Here is a 24,260-nt window from a genome sequence, read left to right as displayed (position 1 = left end):
CAAGACCACCATTTAGAATTGAAACGTTGCTTGAAATGGCTTTAGCTGTGTTTGCTAACCAGATCTGACTAGCCAGGTACTTCTCCGCCTCTTCGTCTCGTTCCCCTCCTCACTACCTTCAGCCTCACAAAACACCCCAATTAAGGATGTTATAGTTTTACTGGCTGTTCGGTTTCACTTATAACTATTAATAATATTAGTATTTTATCAAACTCTTCTTTGAAAAACTCATATAAATGGTTTTTAAAGCAGATTTAATGAAAAATTCATGCAAGACGCTCATTCGCTTTCAATTTCCTCGTATTTCGTTAAAATAACAAGCATTTGGTCGTTTCGCCAGGTAAAAATAGCCGCCGCTGGCCATCTGTGGGGAAAGTGCACAAGCTCTTAGTAAGCTAGTCGAACTGTAGCTATGTTCAGACTATTGAATGTCTAAAAATATATTATTTTATGAATTTTCCGCGTGAGTTGTTGATGGCGTGTTCGATTTTACGTTTTCTCACGTACCTAAGCGAGAAATATTGTGTAAATATCGATTTATTTCATTGACAGTGGCGTCGTAATCACTTGGGCACTCTGGGTAACCGCTCGGAGGTCTGAAAATTAAAAACTGTATACATCTCACAATAGCTCCCCAGATTGAACTGTACGAATAACTTTCATAAAAATGATGTTAACTTGTGCAATAGCTGTTTATTTTTGGGGTGTTGAGCTATCTCATTCTTTAGCCAACGTTTCGGACAGCATTGCCGTGTAAACCATTGGGGTAGATGTGTAAACGAACACATCTGCCCTGATGATGGACACTGTAACGCTGTCCGAAACGCTGGCCAAAGAAGGAGATAGCTCAACACGGCATAATAACCCAAAAATAAACAACTATAATAATTTTGCCGACAAAAAAACGCCAAATTTGTGTTCTAACGTAAAACTGTACAAATTATTTTTTTTTACGATTTCCTTTTTTTTTAATTTTTCAAGTCAAAAGTGCATTTAAATAATTATTTTCACTGACTCACAAATAATTGCACAGGTTGCCACTAAAATAATGAAAAAATCGTATTATTCAAAGGCTTTTATTTTATAATATAAAACACAAAAAAATAAATTAGCACACATCCTTACTAGATATTTGCTATTTCGCTATACCTGTTGATTAAAAAATAATTATTCGATTTTTGTTGAGTATTTTGGTCTCAAATCCTAAATAAGGTTTTGTATGAAAAAGGTCGCGCAGCCGTAAAAGTTTTTTTGTTAAACCTAACACGTAGATAATACCGTGCTTGATAAAAGGGCATTTTTATTTTATATTCGTCTTTAACTAGCCTAGTAGATGTAATATCGGGTAATTCATGTATGAATAAGGTTCGCACTGCAATTGCAGTGCTTCGTACCTTGTGAGCTCGATTCTTCTCACTACCACTGTAGGGCTCCGGCCGTTAGGGGTTAAATCGAAGCTTAATGCTAAATCACTTTTTTGATCAATCTTTATAACGAATTGGTGTACATTATAAATACCAAAAAATATTTTTTAGATAAATTGAAGGTTTTCCTATCGTTTCGCTTGAATAGAATACAAATAAAAATAAATTATTCAATAAAAAATATAACTGTAAACTACTAAAATTTTTTTTCAATAGAAATGTATGAACGCGTAAAGGAAACAACTTTTTTAAAATATAGCACTATAGCTAAGATAATCTGTGACAGTTTCGCCTGATTAACTTTTTTTTTGTTCTTTAAAATTATTCACAAAATAAATAAAAACCATTTTTGTGCTTGAAATCGAATGTTTCTAGACTTCGTTTGTCAAACGATTTTAATGCCTATTACCTACAATATAAGGTATACCAAGAATATACACATTTTTGGCTTGTAGCTTGTAGGCATTAAAATCGCTTGACAAGTGGAGTCTAGAAACGTTCGATTTCAAGCACAAAACTATTTTTTATTTATTTTGTAAATAATTTTACAAGAAAGCAAAAAAGTTAATCAAGTGAAACTGTCACAGATAATCTTAGCTATAATACTGTATTTTTTAAAAGTTGTTTCCTTTACGCGTTCATACATTTCTATTGAAAACATTATTCTACTCAAGCGAAACGATAGGAAAACTTTCAATTTGTCTAAAGCATATATTTGGTATTCATAATGTACACCAATTCGTTAATAAAGATTAATCAAAATAGTGATTTGGCAGTTTTTAAATCGATAAGTATTGACTTACCTTACTGTTAACGGCCATGTTGTTATGCATGGTAGACATATCAGATCCTCTCCCTGCACATTTCAAACCTATTGTCTCGTCTTCTCCAGGCATCCTTCAGCTGCTGCAGCGATTGTGAATCAGACTGCTGTGACATCCAGAACGATGCTAACGCCGCATGGGACCTTCCGGCGCCTACGTCGGCGTCTTCATCACATCACGGGGAGGGGGGGCCCTGCTGCGGGGGCATGGGTGGTGAGCCACTGAGCTCTGTCCCGGAGGAACCCATTCCGCCCCGGGGCCCCCCAGACTTGCCCCAGGTTGGTAATTTTATTTATTTTTATGTGAAACCGCACAAGATTACCAACTGCTACCCAAACAGTAAGACCATGGCATCCCCAATTGGGGTATTTTGTGAGGTGGAAGATAGGAAGGTGGGGGAGTAGCTACCTATTCAGATCTGGTCACCAAACACGGCTAATGCCATTTCAAGCAACTTTTCAATTCTGAATGGTGGTTTTATACCAGGACGATACTGAGAGTGTCTTGCACGATGAAACGTGCCGCAAATATAACGGGTTCTCCAATAAGAGGTGTTATTTTATTTTAGAGGTGTTTTGATGATGTTGTTGATGAGTTCTTGTGTTAACTGAACTTTATAAGTCTTAAGACACAAATCTTCATGTAAAATACGGTGTAATGACGTTTGTGGAACGACGATAAATGGACAAACCTGGGTTTTCTTCAACACTTTCGGCTACAGCAGCAATATTCTCGGCTGTTCTTGAGCGACATGCACGGGTTTTATTCTTCACATCACTAAATTGTCCCAACAACTCGAATTTTTCCACCAATTGCTGTATTGTGGTCCAACAAGGTGCTTCACGACGACTCAAAAATGTTTGAGTTTTACGAACCGTCTCTGCCGAATTTTTACCATGTGAATTTTAATAATTTTAATGCGTTGTTGAAGCGTGTATCGTTTCATTTTTATTAATAACGTAGTTTTTACTTGTCAAATGTCAAAAAATTGCAGCTTCAAAAGTAACATCTACCGAAATAGCGGGCTATTAAAAATAACACCTCTTATTGGAAAACCCTACACTATATGTTATTTTGAATGCGTATTTAAATTGTGAAACAAATCAAATAAAATTTATATGCGCAAGCCGGGATTTGAACCCGTGACCTCCGATTTGCTTGTCGAGAGCCTTATCTCTCGACCACGTAGAATGTCAAAACTAATTAACCATCACGCCGTTTCTCCACAGGAATAGGAAGAGAGGTTAAGCCACCGCACAACATACGTCGTTCAAATCCATTGCCATAGGTCACCTCGATTGGTTCGTTACGTTTGGTCACTTAGCAGGGGTGCCCGGTTTCATGAGAGTGAGGATTTTCCGGATTTAACCGGATCGGGAGGAGCCTGTTGAGGGCTACCCTTCAACCTCTATAGCCAGACTCTCTCGAACAATTGCCTTACACAGCAGTGGGAGGGATGGATTCATACGTCTTTCAATTCTGAACACGCTGTCCAAAGATTACTACCAAGCCCACATACATTTTTCCTTTCCTCATTCAACTTCTTTCTTCATACAGTATCGAAAAATATGGCGCAGGCCCGGATAGAATTTATTTTTCTCACAGCCTCCTGTGTGTAGCTAAGGTAAAAAAATTATACTCTTCTGTTATTCTGACTCCTGACATGACCCGACTACTTCAACCATTTTTTTTTTTGTAAAGCGGAGACGGTTTGCACGTAGTTCCGGTGAGCACTTAGGCCATAGGCCCATTGTGCTATCTCCCATTTTACCTCATTCCTTTAACAACAACCCAGTCCCTTTTATAAAGTTCACCAGGGTTGTCATTGGGTATGTGGCTATGTCTTCTGGTTCTACTGTATGTCTCCCCAGGTATCTGAGCCTTGTTCCCACCAGGGCAGTACATTGGTACCATAGGTGAATTGGAGTCTTTTCATCCTCTTTACATTTCCTGCATCTATTGGTGTTTTCAACTCCCAATATCTGCTTGTGTCTCCTGAGATGGTAGGTCCTGTTCGTAGTCCTACCAGTTCCCTCAGCGAGTTTCTGTCCATATCGAGTAGTTTCTTGGTTCGTCTAGGGTCAACCATTAACTTCTGCGTCATATATTATTCTCCTCGTACTCTTTTCTTCGTTCATCCAGTTCTTCTACGCATCCCTTTCTTAATCTTACTTATTAGGTACGCTAATATCATCCTTGCATTCTTTATGAACTCCACATTTTCACACGGTAGTGTTAGTTTCATTATATCATAATGAAAATCACGGGATATTACAATTCCAATTTTGTAAAAGATATTTAAATGATTTTCTGTTAAAATATTATGTTATGTATCGTTTTTCTGAATTATTCTTGATAGAAACGGTCCGTTTGATAGTTTCCCATCTCTTAACAAACGGATTGCAATCCTTAGTGCACAGGCATCAGGTAGGTATACTGTCCTTGTTCTACCGGTATTTCAGTGGAAGATGCTCTAAAGAACTAGCGTCATTGATCCCTTCGGTACCGGTGTATAGTCGGGAAACACGCCAAACGCGCGCCCAGCATATATGTACACGGTTGACATTTGTCACATGAGAACGGGTCGTTTCAACAGCTGGGCGATTTGCCGGTCTCTGTGTTTCCTCTCTCCTGCAACTTGGGTCTCTTCAAGACCTGTGTTCACTTGTTCCTCTCCTCAAAAAAGATACTCCATAAAGAACATCCGCAAATTTGACAGAGATGTGTGGAGTTAATTTTTTTTTAAATTCCAATTTTGAAAATGACAAATACAAAGCAAATTTGAGTTCTTAAACCAGTTTTCAAATTTAAAAAACAACCATACACCGACAACTCAAATTAGAATGTTTGACGATACTATAGCAAATTTATATATGCAAAGTTTTGCTCGGAAAGCAATTAAACATTAGGTCTGTGCTTGCCATGTAGCTGTGGTTAACAGTTAGAATTGGAAAAGGATTCTGACTTACTTGATCTTTTCGATCGATATTATGAACTTAAGGGACAGTGCTTGGTCATCACTGCCCAAACTTCCGTAATAGACTCGAATTAAATGCACTGAAGCGACACGTTTACTGCACCGATTTTCTCCGAACAGACTCGTAATGCATAAATAAATTGTTGTAATGTCACTGAATGTAGGTAATTCACACTGTTAGGTAGGGACAGGTAATTGGGTTGGGGAATGCAAGAACATGTGTTAAAGAGAGATGCATTAATTGCGTCAACCATGTTTCAGTGAAATGTGAATTCTTTAGAATTGCGACTTCTTGTGAATTATAAATTTCGTTTAGTGGCTACAAATTATTTGAATTACTCAATCTTGCCTGTAATTTTCAAACAAATCGTTACCTAAACAATTGCAGTCACTGAACTGGTGCATATATCTTCGTGAAGTGTGACAAAACAGTCTAACCCTGGACTAGGAGAAGAAAATATTACAATCCACTTCATTCTACATTGAAGATGTCTTTGATATAATAAAGCCGAAGAAAATTATCCTGTGTTTATGGAATAACTTTTTGAAAGTTATATTAATCATTGAAGAATAAGATAATACTAATAAAGATAAACGAAATGTGAAACAAAACAAGGAATGGAACCAAGAATCTCTGTCTTACCAGGACAACGCTTCAATCACACTGGAGTTTACAAATAAATTCGCTAGATTTTTATAATCATTAAAAAATCCACCCGTAATAAAAAATTAATACAATCATCTGTTTTCAATTTTCGGGGCGTCTCTTGGGCCGGCTTCGCGTGTGTTACGTGTGTGCCACCAAAATGAAAGAATGCATTGTCATCGACATCGAGTCTATCTGTCGAATTTCAGTTCGATTGGATGTCGGGAAGTGGGCTTAATTTCCACTTCCAAGTCTTGCATTCGATAATTTTCTTATTCTTCTGGTGCTGTCCTACCAAAGGATAGCTATCTTCTAGGCAGTGTTCGTCTTGTGGACTATCTGTCCAGGATATTTTACGGATGCACCTATTTTAGTACATTTGAAAAGCTTTTTATTAATCTTTAGTATTAATGCTTTTTTCGTGTACAGATTTCTTACTTACTTCAGATGCATTAATGTTTATAGGGACAAGTTTGATAATTAACTGCAATGTTAAATTCATCTTAGTCACGTAGTCTGATGAAGAAGTGGATAGCTGCGTTGAAGAAGATTGGAGCAGGACGGATCGAGAACTGAAGGTGAATAACGAGAGACTACAACCAGTTCAGAGCAATGAATGTTTATATATACAAGATCTATAATCTTTGATATCATTTTATCTTTCCGTTTATTCTACCTCGGTCGTGTGGTCATCACATAGGAACCCGTTCTAGTGAATACATCGAAGGTTTCACAAGCAAATTGATTTGGTACATGGCATCTTTCTCATTAGCTACACATCTGCCACAGTCACGCGTCTTCCAGTTTCCAGTAATCTCAGTTGTTGGTTTTCGGGTTGAAACATCCGAGCTTGTCCATTTCGTTCCTTGCGTGCTAAAATAATGTGACATTTAACAGAAAATTTTCAGTATTATAAAATTGGCTCCGAGCCAATGTTTACACATTGCGAAAAAAGATTCCGGCAAACTTCAGTATAATGGAAGACGTGCACGGAGAAGCAATCTCCCGTTTTCCACCTTGCGATTCGCCAACATGTCATGGGAGAAAAGGGAGAAAAATGTACGTAGACTTTAAACAGTCGTGGTTTTACATCTAATTGATCTCGGTGCATTAGTGCTTGACGTATTTCGCGGAAATTTCAATCATAAATGTTGAAATTTCACGGTTTTCTTCTGGTGTACGTGATTTTAAAAGTTTGTGACAGTTCTGCATTCGAAAACGTGCTTTTATTAAAAGATTTTGGCGTGTTTGTGACAGCTTTGCACTTTACTTTGGTTTTAGCTCCGGTGTGTTAAAAAAACTTTACGTATGTGTGACCACCTTCCTATCTTTGTAAAAGTTCTTTATGGACAGTTCTTCGTATTAATAATACAAGTGTGTTCCTATTAGTCGCTTGAATTGGTGTCATTTTGTGGGTGCAATAAATAAATGAAATGTTTATAGTTGTGACAAGTTTGCACTTAAATGTGGACACATTATAAACACGTGTTATGTATTTCAATGTGTGTAGTATTCTGCACCTTTGATCACATAAGTTAAGTGTGTGACTGTTTTCAAACGTATTTCTGTGACAATTCTAAGTTTTGGCGTTAAGTGTAGTCTGAGTGTAACTAATCCAAGTGTTTGTGGTCACTCTAAATGTAACAGATGTGTCAATTTATTGAGAAGTATTTTTGATTTTAATTTATTTATTATGTCAAATGTTCGAGAGAAACAAATAATGTCAAGTGATCAATCAACATTGGCTATAACTTAGTGAAAAATGTTATGTAGTATATTTTTTTGATTTTTTTTTTCATAAAGTGACAAGACAAAGAATAACGTCATATAATATCTTTAGTACACCTTCATTATTACCGGGGTAACGAAAAACCTGACTGCGGAACTCAAAGCGAAGAACCAGCACTTAAGCCCCCGCATTCTCAATTTCTACCGATTTATAACAAGTTTCTCTTTAAGGCGAAGCTTAATGCTAAATCACTATTTTGATTAACCTTTATAACGAATTGGTGTACATTATGAATACCAAAAAAACTGTTTTAGATAAATTGAAGGTTTTCCTATCGTTTCGCTTGAATAGAATACAAATAAAAAAATAAATTACACAATAAAAAATATAAATGTAAGCTACTAAAAAAAATATTTTTTTCAATGGAAATGCATGAACGCGTAAAGGATACAACTTTAAAAAAATACAGTATTATAGCTAAGATTATCTGTGACAGTTTCACTTGATTAACTTTTTTGCTTTATTATAAAATTATTTACAAAATAAATAAAAAACAGTTTTTTTTCTTGAAATCGAACGTTTCTAGACTCCGTTTGTTAAGCGATTTTAATGCCTATTACCTACGATATAAGGTATACCAAGAATATACACATTTTTGGCTTGTAGCTTCCTCTTAAGAGGAGACTGCGACGCGTTTTTCATACAAAACTTATGTTTGAATTTGAGTCCAAAATAGCCTTTTTTGAATACTTCTTTGTTCAAAAGTTTTACGGATATGATACTTTATTTATTTGTTTTTGTACAGGCTTTTCAAAATAAACTTGCATAAAATAAACTTGCTCAACCTTTTTTTAAATATCTCTGCACCGTCATGAGATACTGTGTAGAATTAAAGTCGACATAATGTAGTTTGTTTAACAGTAACATTGTGGTATACAGTAGTGAATGGTGGAATAAGTCGGACGCGTCCGAGAACGACATTAACAATAGCAAAGCATTGCTGGAGATCCACTAGAATTTTATAATTCTAAACGCAAATAAATAATATAACATAAAAAATAATAATTTAGTTTGGTCATGTATTTTGGCCTCAAATCTAAATTAAAGATTTGCATAAATTATATATAACACTACGTAATAATAATAACATGGCATTTATTTAGCGCAGTTTGGTGTGATTTCACTTCAAGTGCGCTTTACTTTAACAAACTTAAAAATGGTAATTCAGTATTAGTGGTGATGTTCTTAAAATTATTCCTACAGTGTGTCTTACCCAATACAGATCTAATATTATAACACTAAATATACTGTTTATACAAAGTGATAACAAAACTTAGAATAACAATAACAGCAGGACAGGACAAAACAAGAATATTAAAACTGTAACAGAATATAAAACAGGAGAAAGTTTGTGCTCAGAAATGAGAATCTTCGGAGCAGACATTTAAAAAAGTTACAATAAGGAGACAACCGAAACCAAACAATTACCGGAGGTTTTAGAATATGGCTTATTATAAAATATTGAAAAGAAGTTAAGATATTTTAAATAATTTTGTTTAAATTCGGTCAAATACTGGAGATTAGTAAGAGCTGAGGGAAGTCTATTCCAGATGAGCGGGCTTGTTACACGAAAAGAGTGATTCGAATTGACCTAGAATGTTCGATTAGACGATTACTAACATCTAGATCTGCTGACCTTAGAGTAAGTTGTTTGGTAAGATTTATGAATGGTAAGATTTTTTAAATATTTTTGTTTAAATTCGGTCTAATTCTGGAGATTAGTAAGAGCTGAGGGAAATCTATTCCAGATGAGCGGGCCTGTTGCACGAAAAGAGTGATTCGATTTGACCTTGAAAGTTCGATTAGACGATTACTAACATCTAGATCTGCTGACCTTAGTTGGTAAGATTTATGAATGGTAAGATTTTTTAAATAATTTTGTTTAAATTCGGTCAAATTCTGGAGATTAGTAAGAGCTGAGGGAAATCTATTCCAGATGAGCGGGCCTGTTACACTAAAAGAGCGATCATAGTAAACGGCTCGATTTGACATAGAAAGTTCAATTAGACGATTAATATAGATAATAACGATTAATTAGATAATTAAACAGCTCCGAGAGATGTCTTAATTAAAACCGTTTAATGTTTATAGTTGCCATCTTTCAACTCAAATAATAAACATTATACCATCATCACATTATTTGACGCGAGGTTTACCATGGAGTGGCTTAAGGCGGAGCTTAATGCCAAATCACTATTTTGATTAATCTTTATAACGAATTGGTATACATTTTGAATACCAAAAAATATGCTTTGATTAAATTGAAGGTTTTTCTATCGTTTCGCTTGAGTGGAATACAAATTAAATAATAAATTACTCAATAAAAAATATAAATTCAAACTACTACAAAAAATATTTTTTCAAAAAAATATATGAACGCGTAAAGGAAACAACTTAAAAATACAGTATTATAGCTAAGATTATCTGTGACAGTTTCACTTGATTAACTTTTTTGCTTTCTTATAAAATTATTTTCAAAATAAGTAAAAACCAGTTTTTTGCTTGAAATCGAACGTTTCTAGACTCCGTTTGTTAAACAATTTTAATGCCTGTTACCTACAATATAAGGTAAAACAAGAATTTACACATTTTTGACTTGTAGCTTCCTCCTTACCCACGCCAATAATTCATTCGTAGCATTCATTGATAACCTCACCATTAATCGTTCCCGTTTTTATCGCATTTTTCATTTACAAATGGAAAAGTTTTGACCCATTTCCATTTTGCATTTCAAATGGTTTTGGGTACCCATTTTGCACATCTCCGATACTAAGCAACAACGTTCTACCGTTATTTCAATGCCATTTCAAGCAACAACGTTAAAACGTTATTTTAATGCCATTTCAAGCAACAAAGATTTGATTCAGAATTTCACCAGGGTGATTAAAGAAATTATAAAAATAATGGTGTTGTAGATTATTCACTTTATCCGGAAAATCTGGAAGCGTAACAATTGAAAGAATAATAATTCATTTGTCTCCTTGGAATGACGCTTTTGGCCTTCGAAAAGCAGCGGGAGGGGATTGCCCGTTGTTTTATTCGTTTTTCTTTTGCGTGGTTTTTATATTTAGACTTCTGTACGCGTTGTTTGTTCTCCCGGACTTGCGATATATTCCGTAATAGTGTAATTTTAGTACCGGAAGCTCGTCTTGACACGAGTGTTTCTTGTAATAAATCTACAAGTCGTGTTTAAGTGATGTTATGTTGTGTTATAGTGAACTAAATACTGTATTTTGTCAACGAAATACATGCCTACGAGTAGCTTAGCTTTACGCAATAACGATGGTGAGAACAACTGTAAATAATGATGTATTTATAAGTCAATACCGCACAATAATCCCAACCATCGATCATATAAACAATGAGAGATTACCTCCGAGCTATTACCAAACTGACTTAAATTAAACAAAGTTACTTTGTATGAACCATTATATTTTTTTAATATTCGCCGGTTAGGGCAAAATATGCAAACTTGACATCACAAAATAATGGGAGAACATAATATATTACTAAGTGTTGTAGTGGGGGTGGAGGCGTGACTAGGGACTAGTGAAGACTGAGGGGAGGAGACAGAACCGACGGTGAAAGGGATGATTATATATTTTGTTTGTTGATATTGGACTCATTATTATTAAGGGATTTCTCTATTTCTAAGGTTTCTAAGTAATCTAATAATTTTCTTTTATTATGAATGTGAAGAATATTTATTCTTGTTATTATTCTCCTTATGTATTTTCATACTTTTAAATTTAATTTGATTTATAATATACGCAACAGAAAAAAATACAAATATTTAATACCAACCGTCCAATAACTGTGTACAAAAATATGTAAGTAGTGCCAACAACGACAACGACAGCAACAACAACAATAACGAAAACAAAAACAACAGCAGCAACCGCAACACCAACAACAACAACAACAACAAAAACAACATTAACACGAAAGAAATAAAGAAGCAAACAGCAAAAAAGTTAATCAAGTGAAACTGTCACAGATAATCTTAGCTATAATACTGTATTTTTAAAAAGTTGTTTGCTTTACGCGTTCATACATTTCCAATGGAAATTTTTTTTTTTTTTTAAATAATTTACTTTTATATTTTTTATTTAGTTATTTATTATTTAATTTGTATTCTACTCAAGCGAAACGATAGGAAAACCTTCAATTTATCTTAAGCATATTTTTGGTATCCATAATGTGCACCAATTCGTTATAAAGATTAATCAAAATAGTGATTTAGCATTAAGCTTCGCCTTAATGACTGCTTTTCATCGACCTTACTAAATACATGCGACTTATAAAGCCTCCGAAAACCTCATGATTTTCTGCATTTTCCGGCAAGTGTCCATCAATCTTAATGTTGTCGTGATAACAACGATGTAATTTACTAAAAATTTATCAGGAAAACTGTTTATTCATTCGTAAGGCCTGCAATGCCGCTTTTAACCGGAAATACCAATAATTTGCAGAGATTATTAATCTCTAGAAAGGTTCCCACAAAAAAACTCAACACATAAACACGCTACAAGTTTCACAGAAAACTTATTAATCCCAAAAGCAAACAAAACTATATTTCAAAAAGGACAACACTACATGGCCATGTAGCATCAAACAACTAACCGACACACTTAAATTCAAATCATCACTAAAAACATTTCTTTTAAACAAATGTCACTAGGTACACCTTACATAAATTAAATAACCTCTGTTTTTATTTATTTATTATTTACATACATTTGTTAACATGTAATTGTTGGGTTATGTAATATAATTTGTATTTGTTGAGTTAGCTGGAAGAAATAGGATGTAACCTATAAGCTATAACCCTGTGTACTCTGTATTTTTGTGCAATACATATTTGTTTGAATTTTGAATATAATAAATTAATATTATTCATTTTTCTCCGTACACGCTACACATTTTTTATGAATTTCCCGATCAGCATTTTGCGTGGATAGTAGAGTTTTCGACACTAGTTCCTGGATAGGAAGGTTCAAGGTTCTAAGTCAACACATTTTTTTAAAAGACATTTCAATACTGTGTGGGACTACTTTAACTCATCCCACATATGATAACACTTGTATAATTACTCCGCCGCCTGAAGCCCCGGAAGAGCTAGGCGCGAACGGGGAGACAACTCTCCGTCATTCTAGTTTCAACTTTCGACCAGACCACCACTCTCCACTACCACCGTCTCCGCGTTCGCATAACTTGTAAATTCATTCTCGCAAATAAATTCAACAAAGATCGCAGACCTTTATCTTTCTATCATCCAAATTCCTTGAACACTGATTTACGGTACCGGCAGCCACCGTAAATTACACTCCACACATCGCTACCATACTGGCGACCCCTCGCTGCCATAACTGTAATACACAGTAAGTAAAATTAAGGGGTTGATTTTTTTCTCACTTATTCGAACATAGTACATTTTTCCGTTCCTTCTCTGTATGCACGACTCTCCTGATTGTACTTTCTGTGGTTTAGCTGTGGGAACTTTAAACAAATATCTTATAGTGATCAATAATAGTTTAAAAAAACTAATCAATATATACAAGGTTTTCCAATAAGAGGTGTTATTTTGAATAGCCCGCTATTTCGGTAGATGTTACTTTTGAAGCTGTCATTTTTTGACACTTGACAAGTAGAAACTTTGCCATTATTATAAATGGAACGATACACGCTTCAACAACGCATTGAAATTATTAAAATTCACTTGAGTGAATCAAATGCAAATCATCTTGAGTTTCTACCTCGGTGGCTTCGTCAACTCTCGCCTCTCTATCCTCAACATGTGACTGTTTAGTGCGGTTTATGTTCCGGCGGTGTCATTGGCCCTTACTTTTTCGAAAATGAGGCTGGAGCAACAGTTACGGTGAATGAATCGCTATCTAGAGATGATTAATGATTTTTTATGGCCGGAATTGGATGGTATTGATCTGGACAACGTTTTCTTTCGAAAAGACGGCGCTACGTGCCACACAAGCAACGAAACCATCGATCTTTTACGATTAAATATCAAAATAACACCTCTTATTGGAAAACCCTGTATTATAAAAGTAAGTGTAAAATGTGCGTGTCGCTAAAAGTCAGAAATGAGTCCCGGTACGTTCAAGGGAGTTGTATGGTGTGGTAGCCCTCTATCCCACATACGTGAAAAAGGTTCCTGTTTTCACCTAAAGGGCGTGCTTTTGAAGATAAAAGGGCTGGAAGTTTCGCCCTCTAGACATTTCTAGAATAATCCAGAACGTTGGAGAGTATTCGAGAGCATTCCACAACATTAAAGAACATCCCGGAACATTCTGGAATGTTGTGGAATAGTCTAGAACGTTCGGGAACATCCCGGAACATCCCAGATCATAATGAACTAAAAACGAGATTACGGGCCGTTTCTTGATAAACTTTTAGTAAATTTGTAACCGTTGGTATCTCTAAATAGTATAAAACAAAGTCACTATCCGCGTTTGTCTGTTTGTGCGTTTTTGACTGAACCACAGCTCTACCAGTAGTGTACCTGTTGTGCAATACTGGTATGCGAATGGAGTGCATAAACGACGCATTGTGTTTTGCTTACTGCTCTAAACACGCACCATGGCATGGTACGACTTATCTTCAAACATCTTCGTGTATTTGAACTAGCGTATTTTCTTAATATGCATTTTTAGCTGTGGGACTAGTGTGAGACTTTGTGAGGTTGAATAATTATAATTTTGATTATCAATCCTTGTGTTTTTAAAATTGAGGTTTTCTTGGTTTTGTTTCAATGTCTGTAAATTCTTCATTAATATAAGTTTTTCGAAGATTTCGATCAGTTTCAGAAAAAAGAATTCCTCCCGTAGCCAATGTCAGTGGGATTCCAACAATAGTCGATCACTTTAATCGCTTCAAAGATTTCGTGGAATAGATCATCAAAGGATTTGGATACTAGCCAGTTCTCAGCGAAAACCTGAGTTGATTGTCATATTCATTTATCAAAAATTATCATTTAGGTCGCACAGTGAATCGAACGATATGTAGACTTACAACAGCCATGTCCTTGCGAAACGTCACAGAGAAACAGCCGTTTGTAAAAGGAGATCATCCCATACAACACAAATGTGTATGGGATGATCGTATTTGAACATTCTGAAAGTTTTACCGTGAGTAAGTCCCATGCGTCCCTCAAGGCGAAGCTTAATGCCAAATCACTATTTTGATTAATCTTTATAACGAATTGGTGTACATTATGAATACCAAAAAATATGCTTATAGATAAATTGAAGGTTTTCCTATCGCTTCGCTTGAGTAGAATACAAATAAAAAATAAATTACTCAATAAAAAATATAAATGTAAACTATTAAAAAAATATATTTTTCAATATAAATGTATGAACGCATAAAGAAAACAACTTTAAAAAAATACAGTATTGTAGCTAAGATTATCTGTGACAGTTTCACTTGATTAACTTTTTTGCTTTTTATAAAATTATTTACAAAATAAATAAATACCAGTTTTGTGCTTGAAATCGAACTTTTTTAGACTCCGTTTGTCAGGCGATTTTAATGCCTATTACCTACAGTATAAGGTATACCAAGAATATTCACATTCTTGGCTTGTAGCTTCCTCTTAACACCCTGTTATCTGTGGCTTATAAAATGTCAGTTTATCACATTTCACGGGGCCTATTATAGAATTTTCTAGTATTATAGGTTAACGAAAAAAATCGTTGTCGAAATAAAAAACTTCATTTAAAATTCAATTGACTTCCTCGTGGTCGAGGGGTAAGGCTCTAGCAATACGAAGGTCGGTGTTCAAATCCCGGAGTGCGCAAGTAAATTTTATTTAATTAATTTGTGTTATGTCCTGGTGTAAGACCACCATTCAGTATTGAAACGTCAAAATGGTTTTAACCATGTTTGGTGACCAGATCTAATTAGCCAGTTACTCCCCACCTGCCTCACAACATATCCCAATTGGGGATGCCATAGTCTCACTGGCTCCAGACGGTTGTGAGCAGTTGGGACTCTTGTGCGATTTTCACATTAAAAAAGAAGATAACCTAATATTGAGGCGAAATTGCAAAAAAAAATATGTATCGAAAAATTGACATTGGCCCTTTTAGTAATAGGTATGTCTATCTTTGTCATTCATGAACCATGTTGGAATAAAGAATTTACTGGAAACATAAGAGTGTTTCTTATTTGCCACATTTCAGGTTAATTTTGTTAGACAATCGTTTGTATTTTTGCTATTATTGGTTCCCTTTGGGAGTCTCGGTGTCTTTCTAGTTTCGTAAAAATCGTTCTCGATTCGGTTATTGTCCAACAAAATTAACCCAAAACGTGGCAAGTAAGAAACACTCTTATGTAACCTAATATTGAGGCGAAATTACAATAAAAATATGTATCGTAAAACTGACATTCGCCCTTTTAGTAGTAGATATGTCATATGTCTATCTTTGTCATTCATGAACCATGTTTGAATAAAGAATTTACTGGAAACATAAGAGTGTTTCTTACTTGCCACATTTCAGGTTAATTTTGTTAGACAATAACGTTTGTATTTTGGCTCTCGGTGTCTTTCTAGTTGCGTAAAAATCGTTCTTGATTCGATTATTGTCTAACAAAATTAACCCAAAACGTGGCAAGTAAGAAACCCTCTTATGTTTCCAGTAAATTCTTAATTTGAACGCTGTTCATGTATGACAAAGATAGACATTCAAAGAATATGTGTATGGACAATATAGATATAGGACCTTGCAACGTTTATGTACTTAAAAGTTGCGGCGGTACATTCTACATCACCGGTGTGACTGAGATGACAAGATACGCTTACTCGCTTACACTAAGACGAATAAGGAACGCTGCATGCGACGACTTACTACCTGTTCTTCTTATACTTGTGTGTTACTACGTTGCTACGAGTATCTCACTTTATTTTATTTCGAAGTTTACCGTTTTCGGATGGTTAGCTAGAACCCTTTGTGAATAATTGTATTTATTTATTTGTAAATAATATATTCGTATATACAGGGTTTTCTAATAAGAGGTGTTATTTTGATATTCAATCGTAAAAGATCAATGGTTTCGTTGCTTGTGTGGTACGTAGCGCGCCGTCTTGTTGAAAGCTAACGTTGTCCAGATCAATACCATCCAATCTTCTCGACAGCGCAATCCATTCACCGTAACTGTTGCTCCAGCCTTATTTTCGAAAAAGTAAGGTCCAATGACTCCGTTGGACCATAAACCGCACCAAACAGTCACACGTTGTGGATAGAGAGGCTTTTCAACAATAACTCTTGAGTTTTCCGAGCCCCAGATGCGACAATTTTGCTTGTTGACAAAGCCACTGAGGTGGAAATGGGCCTCATCACTCAAGATGATTTGCATTTGATTCACTCAAGTGAACTTTAATAATTTCAATGCGTTGTTGAAGCGTGTATTGTTCAATTTTCATTAATGGCGTAGTTTCTACTTGTCAAATGTAAAAAAATGACAGCTTCAAAAGTAACATCTACCGAAATAGCGGGCTATTCAAAATAACACCTCTTATTGGAAAACCCTGTAGTAAATTTCAAGTATGTTCACTGGACCTAGTTCAGTGAAACCACGCGCGCTGTCTCAAAAACATATCTTCACTTTTCGCGGGTCTTTCAATCTTTCGCGGGTAATCTTAATCTACACACAAATAGATTAAGTACCTACGTATCTCCTGTGAATCAGTTTTAAGTGAAACCTATTTGTAGTTCATAAGAGCAATATGTCTCGTTAAATAATGCATAAAAATAGGTTAACACCTTCTGCTTCTGCGTGCATTTGGTAATTAAACGTGAAATCTCACAGCGAGTTCTCGAAACTGAATGAAATCTGCGATAAACGTCTACCTTCGGCAGTTCTTGAAGCTGGCGTGGAGCCAATGCTAAAACGTGCTCCGTGAAATAATGTATGATTTTATAAATAAAACAAACATGGGTACATTCCGTTTGTCATATTCCACAGAGCCGATGAACTGACGGGCTATAAACACAATACCTTCCTGATCATTCCATTTTATTATTCTTTCATTGCTTCTTTACTTCCGACTCTCTGTGGTCAGGCTAGCAGACTAGCAAGCTGGAGGTCGCGGGTTCAAATCCCGCGTGGGCAAGTAGTTTTTATTTTAATTACTCATTTAAAATAATTTACAGTATATTTACGGTGAATTACAATGTTTCAGAGAGGAAGATAGGTACTCTCAATATCGTCTCGTAAACGTTGCTTGAAACGGCTTTGACCGTGCTTGGTGACCATGTCTGAATAGCGTGGTACTTCCCTACCTTTCTCTTCCTATCTCGTTGCCCTCCTCACTTTTTAAATGATGACAACGGTTACAGTAACGTTGACGGTAACTATATCGGAAGCGGTAACAGAAACGTTAACGGTTACAGTATTGGGAATATGATAGCGTGAGTTGGAATGGGAATGGGAATGGGAATGGGAATGGGAATGGGAATGGGAATGGGAATGGGAATGGGAATGGGAATGGGAATGGGAATGGGAATGGGAATGGGAATGGGAATGGGAATGGGAATGGGAATGGGAATGGGAATGGGAATGGGAATGGGAATGGGAATGGGAATGGGAATGGGAATGGGAATGGGAATGGGAATGGGAATGGGAATGGGAATGGGAATGGGAATGGGAATGGGAATGGGAATGGGAATGGGAATGGGAATGGGAATGGGAAGACGTTAACCCTGTACAAATTAATGTGGGGCGCCAGTTTGTCGTGTTTCTCGAACATTCCAGCTCATGGCTACATCTTCCATTGAAATACCAGTAGAACAAGAAGAGAGTTCCCACCTGACGTCTGCGCTCCAAATACTGCAATCCAGGGAAATCCATCCGTTTTTGCTCAGGACTTTTAAGAGCGCAGGCAATTTAAGGATCCTGTCCGGAGGTGACTGGAGATTTATAAATATATTTTCTTTATTGACATTACAATCTATCGACGTGCCTTCGCGTTTATCTTACAAATTGCATATTTACATTAGCGGTTATTTTTACTGCGCTAAGATATTTTTGTACTTCCTTCTTTATACTTAAATCTACCTACTTGCTCAAACGAATGAAATGCTGCGTATACATTTACGAACCGAAGCTCGAGCTGCGTTTAGCGCCGTTTGTGGTTACTTCATTTTTATTAGTTTCAATTACAATGTTTGTACATGACGTACGTATAAAGTATAATAAAAGTATAAATTTATTTTTGTTCAGAGTCCTCCTCACTTTTGTATTTACTTTCAAGTTGTCTTTACATCGTCTTCATAATGTTTGTAAGTTGAATATCACTTTGTTCTCTTAGCCATGTTTTTACTTTATTTTAAATATATCGATATCCCCTTGTTTTCGATTGTTTGATTTGGTAGACATTGTATAATTTTGTAGCATAGAATTTAATATTTATCTGTCCAAAAGATGTATTCAAACTGGGAGTAATCAGTATATTTTGGCTTATTGCTCTGGTTGATTATTTGAGTTGGGCAGTGGATTATTTAGATATATTTTAAATAAAATATTTTTGAATAAAGTTTTTGTACATTTTGTTTAGACTTGGAAGTTTTTAAATATTTCTTCTGTCGGGGTCTAATCGGAACTTTTAGAATAGTCTTTATTACTGATTTTTGTGCTATGTTGAGCCGCTCTATGTGGGTGCCTAAGGTAGACCGACAGTTTCTAAAGAAGAATATGTACGTTTTCATAGATTTCGACGCTTTTGGAGTGTGCTATAGTGAACAGAGGCATGATAAACCTTGATTATGTTGATAGATTCCTTGGCAGGTATGTAATTTGAGAAGTCATCCGACGGCTGTCCTCTGGCTGTTATAGAAAATGTCAGTTATTTTTTTTTATCGACAAAAAATGTGAGAGACATTTATCCTATCCCATTTATGGTCGCGTTGGCAGTTCAGCTCGCATGTGTATACGCAGCATCAGAAGCCATCGCAACATATAGGGTTTTCCAATAAGAGGTGTTATTTTGAATAGCCCGCTATTTCGGTAGATGTTACTTTTGAAGCTGTCATTTTTTGACATTTGACAAGTAGAAACTACGCCATTCATAAAAATGGAACGATACACGCTTCAACAACGCATTGAAATTATTAAAATTCACTTGAGTGAATCAAATGCAAATCATCTTGAGTGATGAGGCCCATTTCCACCTCGGTGGCTTCGTCAACAAGCAAAATTGTCGCATCTGGGGCTCGGAAAACCCAAGAGTTATTGTTGAAAAGCCTCTCTATCCTCAACATGTGACTGTTTGGTGCGGTTTATGGTCCGGCGGAGTCATTGGACCTTACTTTTTCGAAAAAGAGGCTGGAGCAACAGTTACGGTAAATGGATTGCGCTATCGAGAGATGATTAATGATTTTTTATAGCCGAAATTGGATGGTATTGATCTGGACAACGTTTACTTTCAACAAGACGGCGCTACGTGCCACACAAACAACGAAACCATTGATCTTTTACGGGAAAAGTTTCTTTGAATATCAAAATAACACCTCTTATTGGAAAACCCTGTACATTATTTTATTTGGTGGAACGTTATTAAATACTAGCGCAGACTCCTTAAAATCACAGGATACTCATAGAGGCGCTATTACGTGCTAATATATTTTGAGAAACTTTGGAGATTGTTGTGTGCATCAAGGAAATAGTGTGGGGGAAAAAGAAGTGGAAGGCTGAGAATCACTGGACTATTCAGATCTGGTCATAAAATTAAGCACAGGGGCAATACTGATAGCATTTTCCACTATGGAAAACAACTAAAACAGACAGACATAGCTCTGGTGTCACCACTTTTTCAGTCTGTAATAATTTCTCTTGACTTTTCTTAATTTCCATCATGGGTTATTGAGCTTTACACTAGTCACAAAACAACCAATTGGGAGTAAGGCTGAAGAGATTGGGCAGGGGAAGGAAATGGTAAGAGGAAGTTTGGGAAGTACCTTACTATTCAGATGCAATCACAAACATACTGTGCCATTCAAAGCAATGTTAAAGAGTATCTAAAACTCTATCATTATAGAGCAGATTTGCAGCAAATAATAATAGGAAAAGATGACACATAGTTTGTAGTAAATAATAAATAAGAGAAAAGCATAGATTAATTTAGTGTTTTTCATTATTCCAGGTCATCCCAACTTGCCGATGTCAGCCCGTTCCGTCAGAGCTCAAACCTTCCGACTGCAGCTTCATCACACCCGACCCCCCCAGAGAGTTCTTCACCGCCGTCGTCACGGTCCCCTTATCCTCACATCTCCCGATCACCCCCCCGGCCAACTCCATGGCTCCGGCCATGGTCTTCCCTAAGACCGGGCTGGACATCCTCATCAACAACAACACCTTTGAGAACTTCGAAAGGTTCACTCTGCCTCCACCGATCGGCTTCATCGTTCCTCCACCACCACTCCACGAACCCAGCGACGAAGAGCCGTTCCAGATTGTTCCCAACGTGGAATTAACACATACACCAGAAGTCACATCGTCACAATTACCGGAGTTGATGTTTCACATGCCAGGAACGATGTATCAACAACAAGGATTTATGCCTTTATGCCAAGAATTAACGACTCATTTTAACGAACCGCCGGGTTATAATGATAAGTGTAGCGGTCTGCATCAAACTGAAGACATACCAAACAATGAAAACTTTGATTGTAGCAGTGGTACATTATCATATTCTAATACCGTGATACCATTTGGACAAGACAGCATTTGCGGCTTTCAAAACGGTGGTAATATCGAGGATTTGTTGGGTGATTTAGATTCTGTTTCCAGTGGTAGTGATTTTGTGAAAGATTCAATATTTGTTTGCAAAACTAGGAAAGTGATCCAACAATTAACGACCGTGCAAAATAGCGTGGGTGCCGGCTGTGGGTGTAATTGTAGATGTAATGTTAATCAAACCGAATTAGCTCAAGCGCCTGACGTTGTGATTATAGACTCAAACAGCGACGGTAGCCAATTCTTCAGGACTGAAAAGAACATAGAACTTAATTACGACTATCCTAAAACTGTTACTAATAATGGCGTGTGTGAACCTAATCTTGAACTGCCCGGTGAGACCTTAGGGTCTCAAGACCTTTTCGGAAGGAATGTGGACCTTACACAAACTACCCACACGACAACAGAAGTTAATAGCACCGTTATGATGTTCAGAAAAAAGAACCCGTTGAAAAATAAAAGTAAATTTCCACTGTTTGGTCGGTCTCATTCGGCTCCCGTTGAGACGGTTTCCGATGAGCCGATCTATGCAACAGTTAAAAAACTGCCAAAGAAATTGAAACGGTTGAATATAAGGAATTTAGAAAATGAAATACGGTATATTCCTCCTGAAGAACCTAAAGTGGAAGAAAAGAACGAAGAAGATATTAAAGTCGAAGCTGTTGTTGAAGAACCAGTTGTTCCTGAAGTCAAAGAAGAGGTTATAGATGTAGCGCCAAAGACAAACGGAGTAGCTCATAAATCTAGCATGAAAGCGGACAGTCTCAGTGAGTCGTCGGAGAAAGGAAACCTTAACCTTAGCACAAATACCATTCCAAAAAGCCCTCTAGTGAGAAAGAAAAAACGGTTTTCGATCCATTTCAAAAGAAAAAACAGCAAAAACAGCAGCAAAACAAGCATCAAAGAAGAAACGGCGGAACAGACAGAGCAAGAAGCGCCGGTAGTGAAAAATGATATGTTAGAAATAGACATTAAAAGCAGTGAGTCTGACAAACTTATAGAAGCATCTTCATCTCCTGAGTCTCCAGACACGGTGAAATTCAAACAGCACCCTCCCGTTTTTTGTAAAAAGCATGGCAAACCAAAGCACTGTCGCGAGAGCCATCCCCATCACTCTAACCATGCACACCTCTCTCATTGCGGCAGCCCCAAGCCCCACCGAAGGGAGGAATTGTATCCACACCACGGTTGCTTGCTTCACAAGAGCGGGTCTGATAGGAGTACTGAATTGGCTATGAAGAAGGGTTTTCACCCATCCAAGAGCTATTTCAAACAAGACAGTTATCAGGTAACCTAATTGGAATACACAAAACACCCAAAACGTTTTCAAGGGGTGTTGGTCTTCCTTCTGCTGCAGCAATCTGGTCAATCTATCATTTAGAATTTCAACGTTTTCATGCCTTAAACTGTTTCCTTCTGTCAATTCCGTCCATAGATAATAGAAACAAACGGAGATATGACATAGGAGCGTGCCGACCAAGCTACGACCAAACTGCACAGCCTATCAACGCGGCTAAGCAATGAAATTTTTGCTTTCGGTATGTAGGTAGAAACAAAGATGGGGCGCCACTGTGTGGAGATGTGAGCTGCAGTAGTATTAATAGGTTCATGGCCCATTTCCTTTGTTTCTATTATCTATGATCCCACCTATAAAACTGTTTTTCTTTCTCATCCTTAACTTAAACAAACTAATCTATACCCTTGTCTTTACAATTCATCTTTCAGATTTTGACATCGGTATTCTATAAACAAGCAAAACTAATGTTAAGTTCTCTATCTTTTCCAGGAAATGACGACATCCCACTCGGAGCGTGAGAGAACAAACAGCCTCTCTTCATCAGGGCACTCTGGCTTCAGCCTCGGCTCAAAACCTCGGAGTATGTCTACATCGCGTAGGGAGGACAACATCCCCTGGTGTGGCTGCTGGGGGAATAGCTGCCTGTGAAGACGGCAACGTTTCATCATCTTGATGAAATGCAACTTCAGCTAATTTCAAGAAAACTTTTAACATTGTTTCATCAGTTTTTTTCCGAGACAATCTACAATCTACCTGTAAATACTCAACTTATGTGTGCCTGGTAGACTCAAAAACTAACCGATTTCAATGAAAAGTTTTTTCTTGGTAGTTCCAGGAGTGTTCAGAGAATTTTGAATGATTGAAGGAGTCGAGGACGCCTGAGGAAGACATTGCACCATCAAATGTATTGCCGGGTTCGCCAGTTATTACATAAAAGTGATGAATTTTCAGTATGGAATAAATGTATATTTATTAGCTGTGAACACTTCAGATATCTCCAGAGTGTGTCCATCAATAATAAGTAGCATGATTTCATCTGGAGATTGATGAAATCCTACTTTCAACCAAAAAATGAGGCAATTTTCATCAGTGGCAGACTAACGGTATATTTAAGATCGGTATATATATGATCTTAAACCGCATAGGGTGAAAAAAAATGATTAAGTGTTCTCTGAATATTGATATTATTTGAAGAATTTTCAGAGGCTGAAATAAGTGAAATGGGGAAAGAAGTCCTGGCGATTCAGATCTGCTCTCTAAACACATCTGAAGATGGTGGTATTTTAGCAGAGCTATTAAAATGCATAAAAACTATATATATATACAAAGAAACCCATGAGAATAAAAACACTAAATACGATACCAATGAGAACAAAAACTCTATATACAAAGATACCAATGAGAATAAAAACTCTATATACAAAGATACCCATGTGAATAAAAACTCTAAATACGATACCCATGAGAACAAAAACTCTATATACAAAGACACCCATGAGAATAAAAACTCTAAATACGATACCCATGAGAACAAAAACTCTATATACAAAGATA

At 36.5% G+C, this 24,260-nt stretch overlaps 1 protein-coding gene across 1 annotated transcript in view; it reads left to right on the top strand.

Annotated features, from left to right (window-relative positions):
- LOC149409827 (uncharacterized) overlaps window positions 1–23,793 on the top strand; it is a 35,475-nt gene extending 11,682 nt beyond the window's left edge. Inside the window, exons 4-6 of the mRNA XM_089649085.1 lie at window positions 2,317–2,526; window positions 20,817–22,697; window positions 23,196–23,793. Coding sequence (XP_089505211.1) covers window positions 2,317–2,526; window positions 20,817–22,697; window positions 23,196–23,354 — 2,250 coding nt within the window. The 3' untranslated portion in view covers window positions 23,355–23,793. The remainder of the gene's footprint in view (window positions 1–2,316; window positions 2,527–20,816; window positions 22,698–23,195) is intronic.
- Window positions 23,794–24,260: the final 467 nt, after the last annotated feature.

This window comes from Hesperophylax consimilis, chromosome 29, assembly GCF_061612785.1.
Source record: "Hesperophylax consimilis isolate HC1 chromosome 29, BYU_Hcon_1.0, whole genome shotgun sequence".
Lineage (NCBI taxonomy): Eukaryota > Metazoa > Arthropoda > Insecta > Trichoptera > Limnephilidae > Hesperophylax > Hesperophylax consimilis.
Note: the sequence above shows the minus strand (reverse complement) of the source record. Positions and strands in the feature narration are given on the sequence as shown.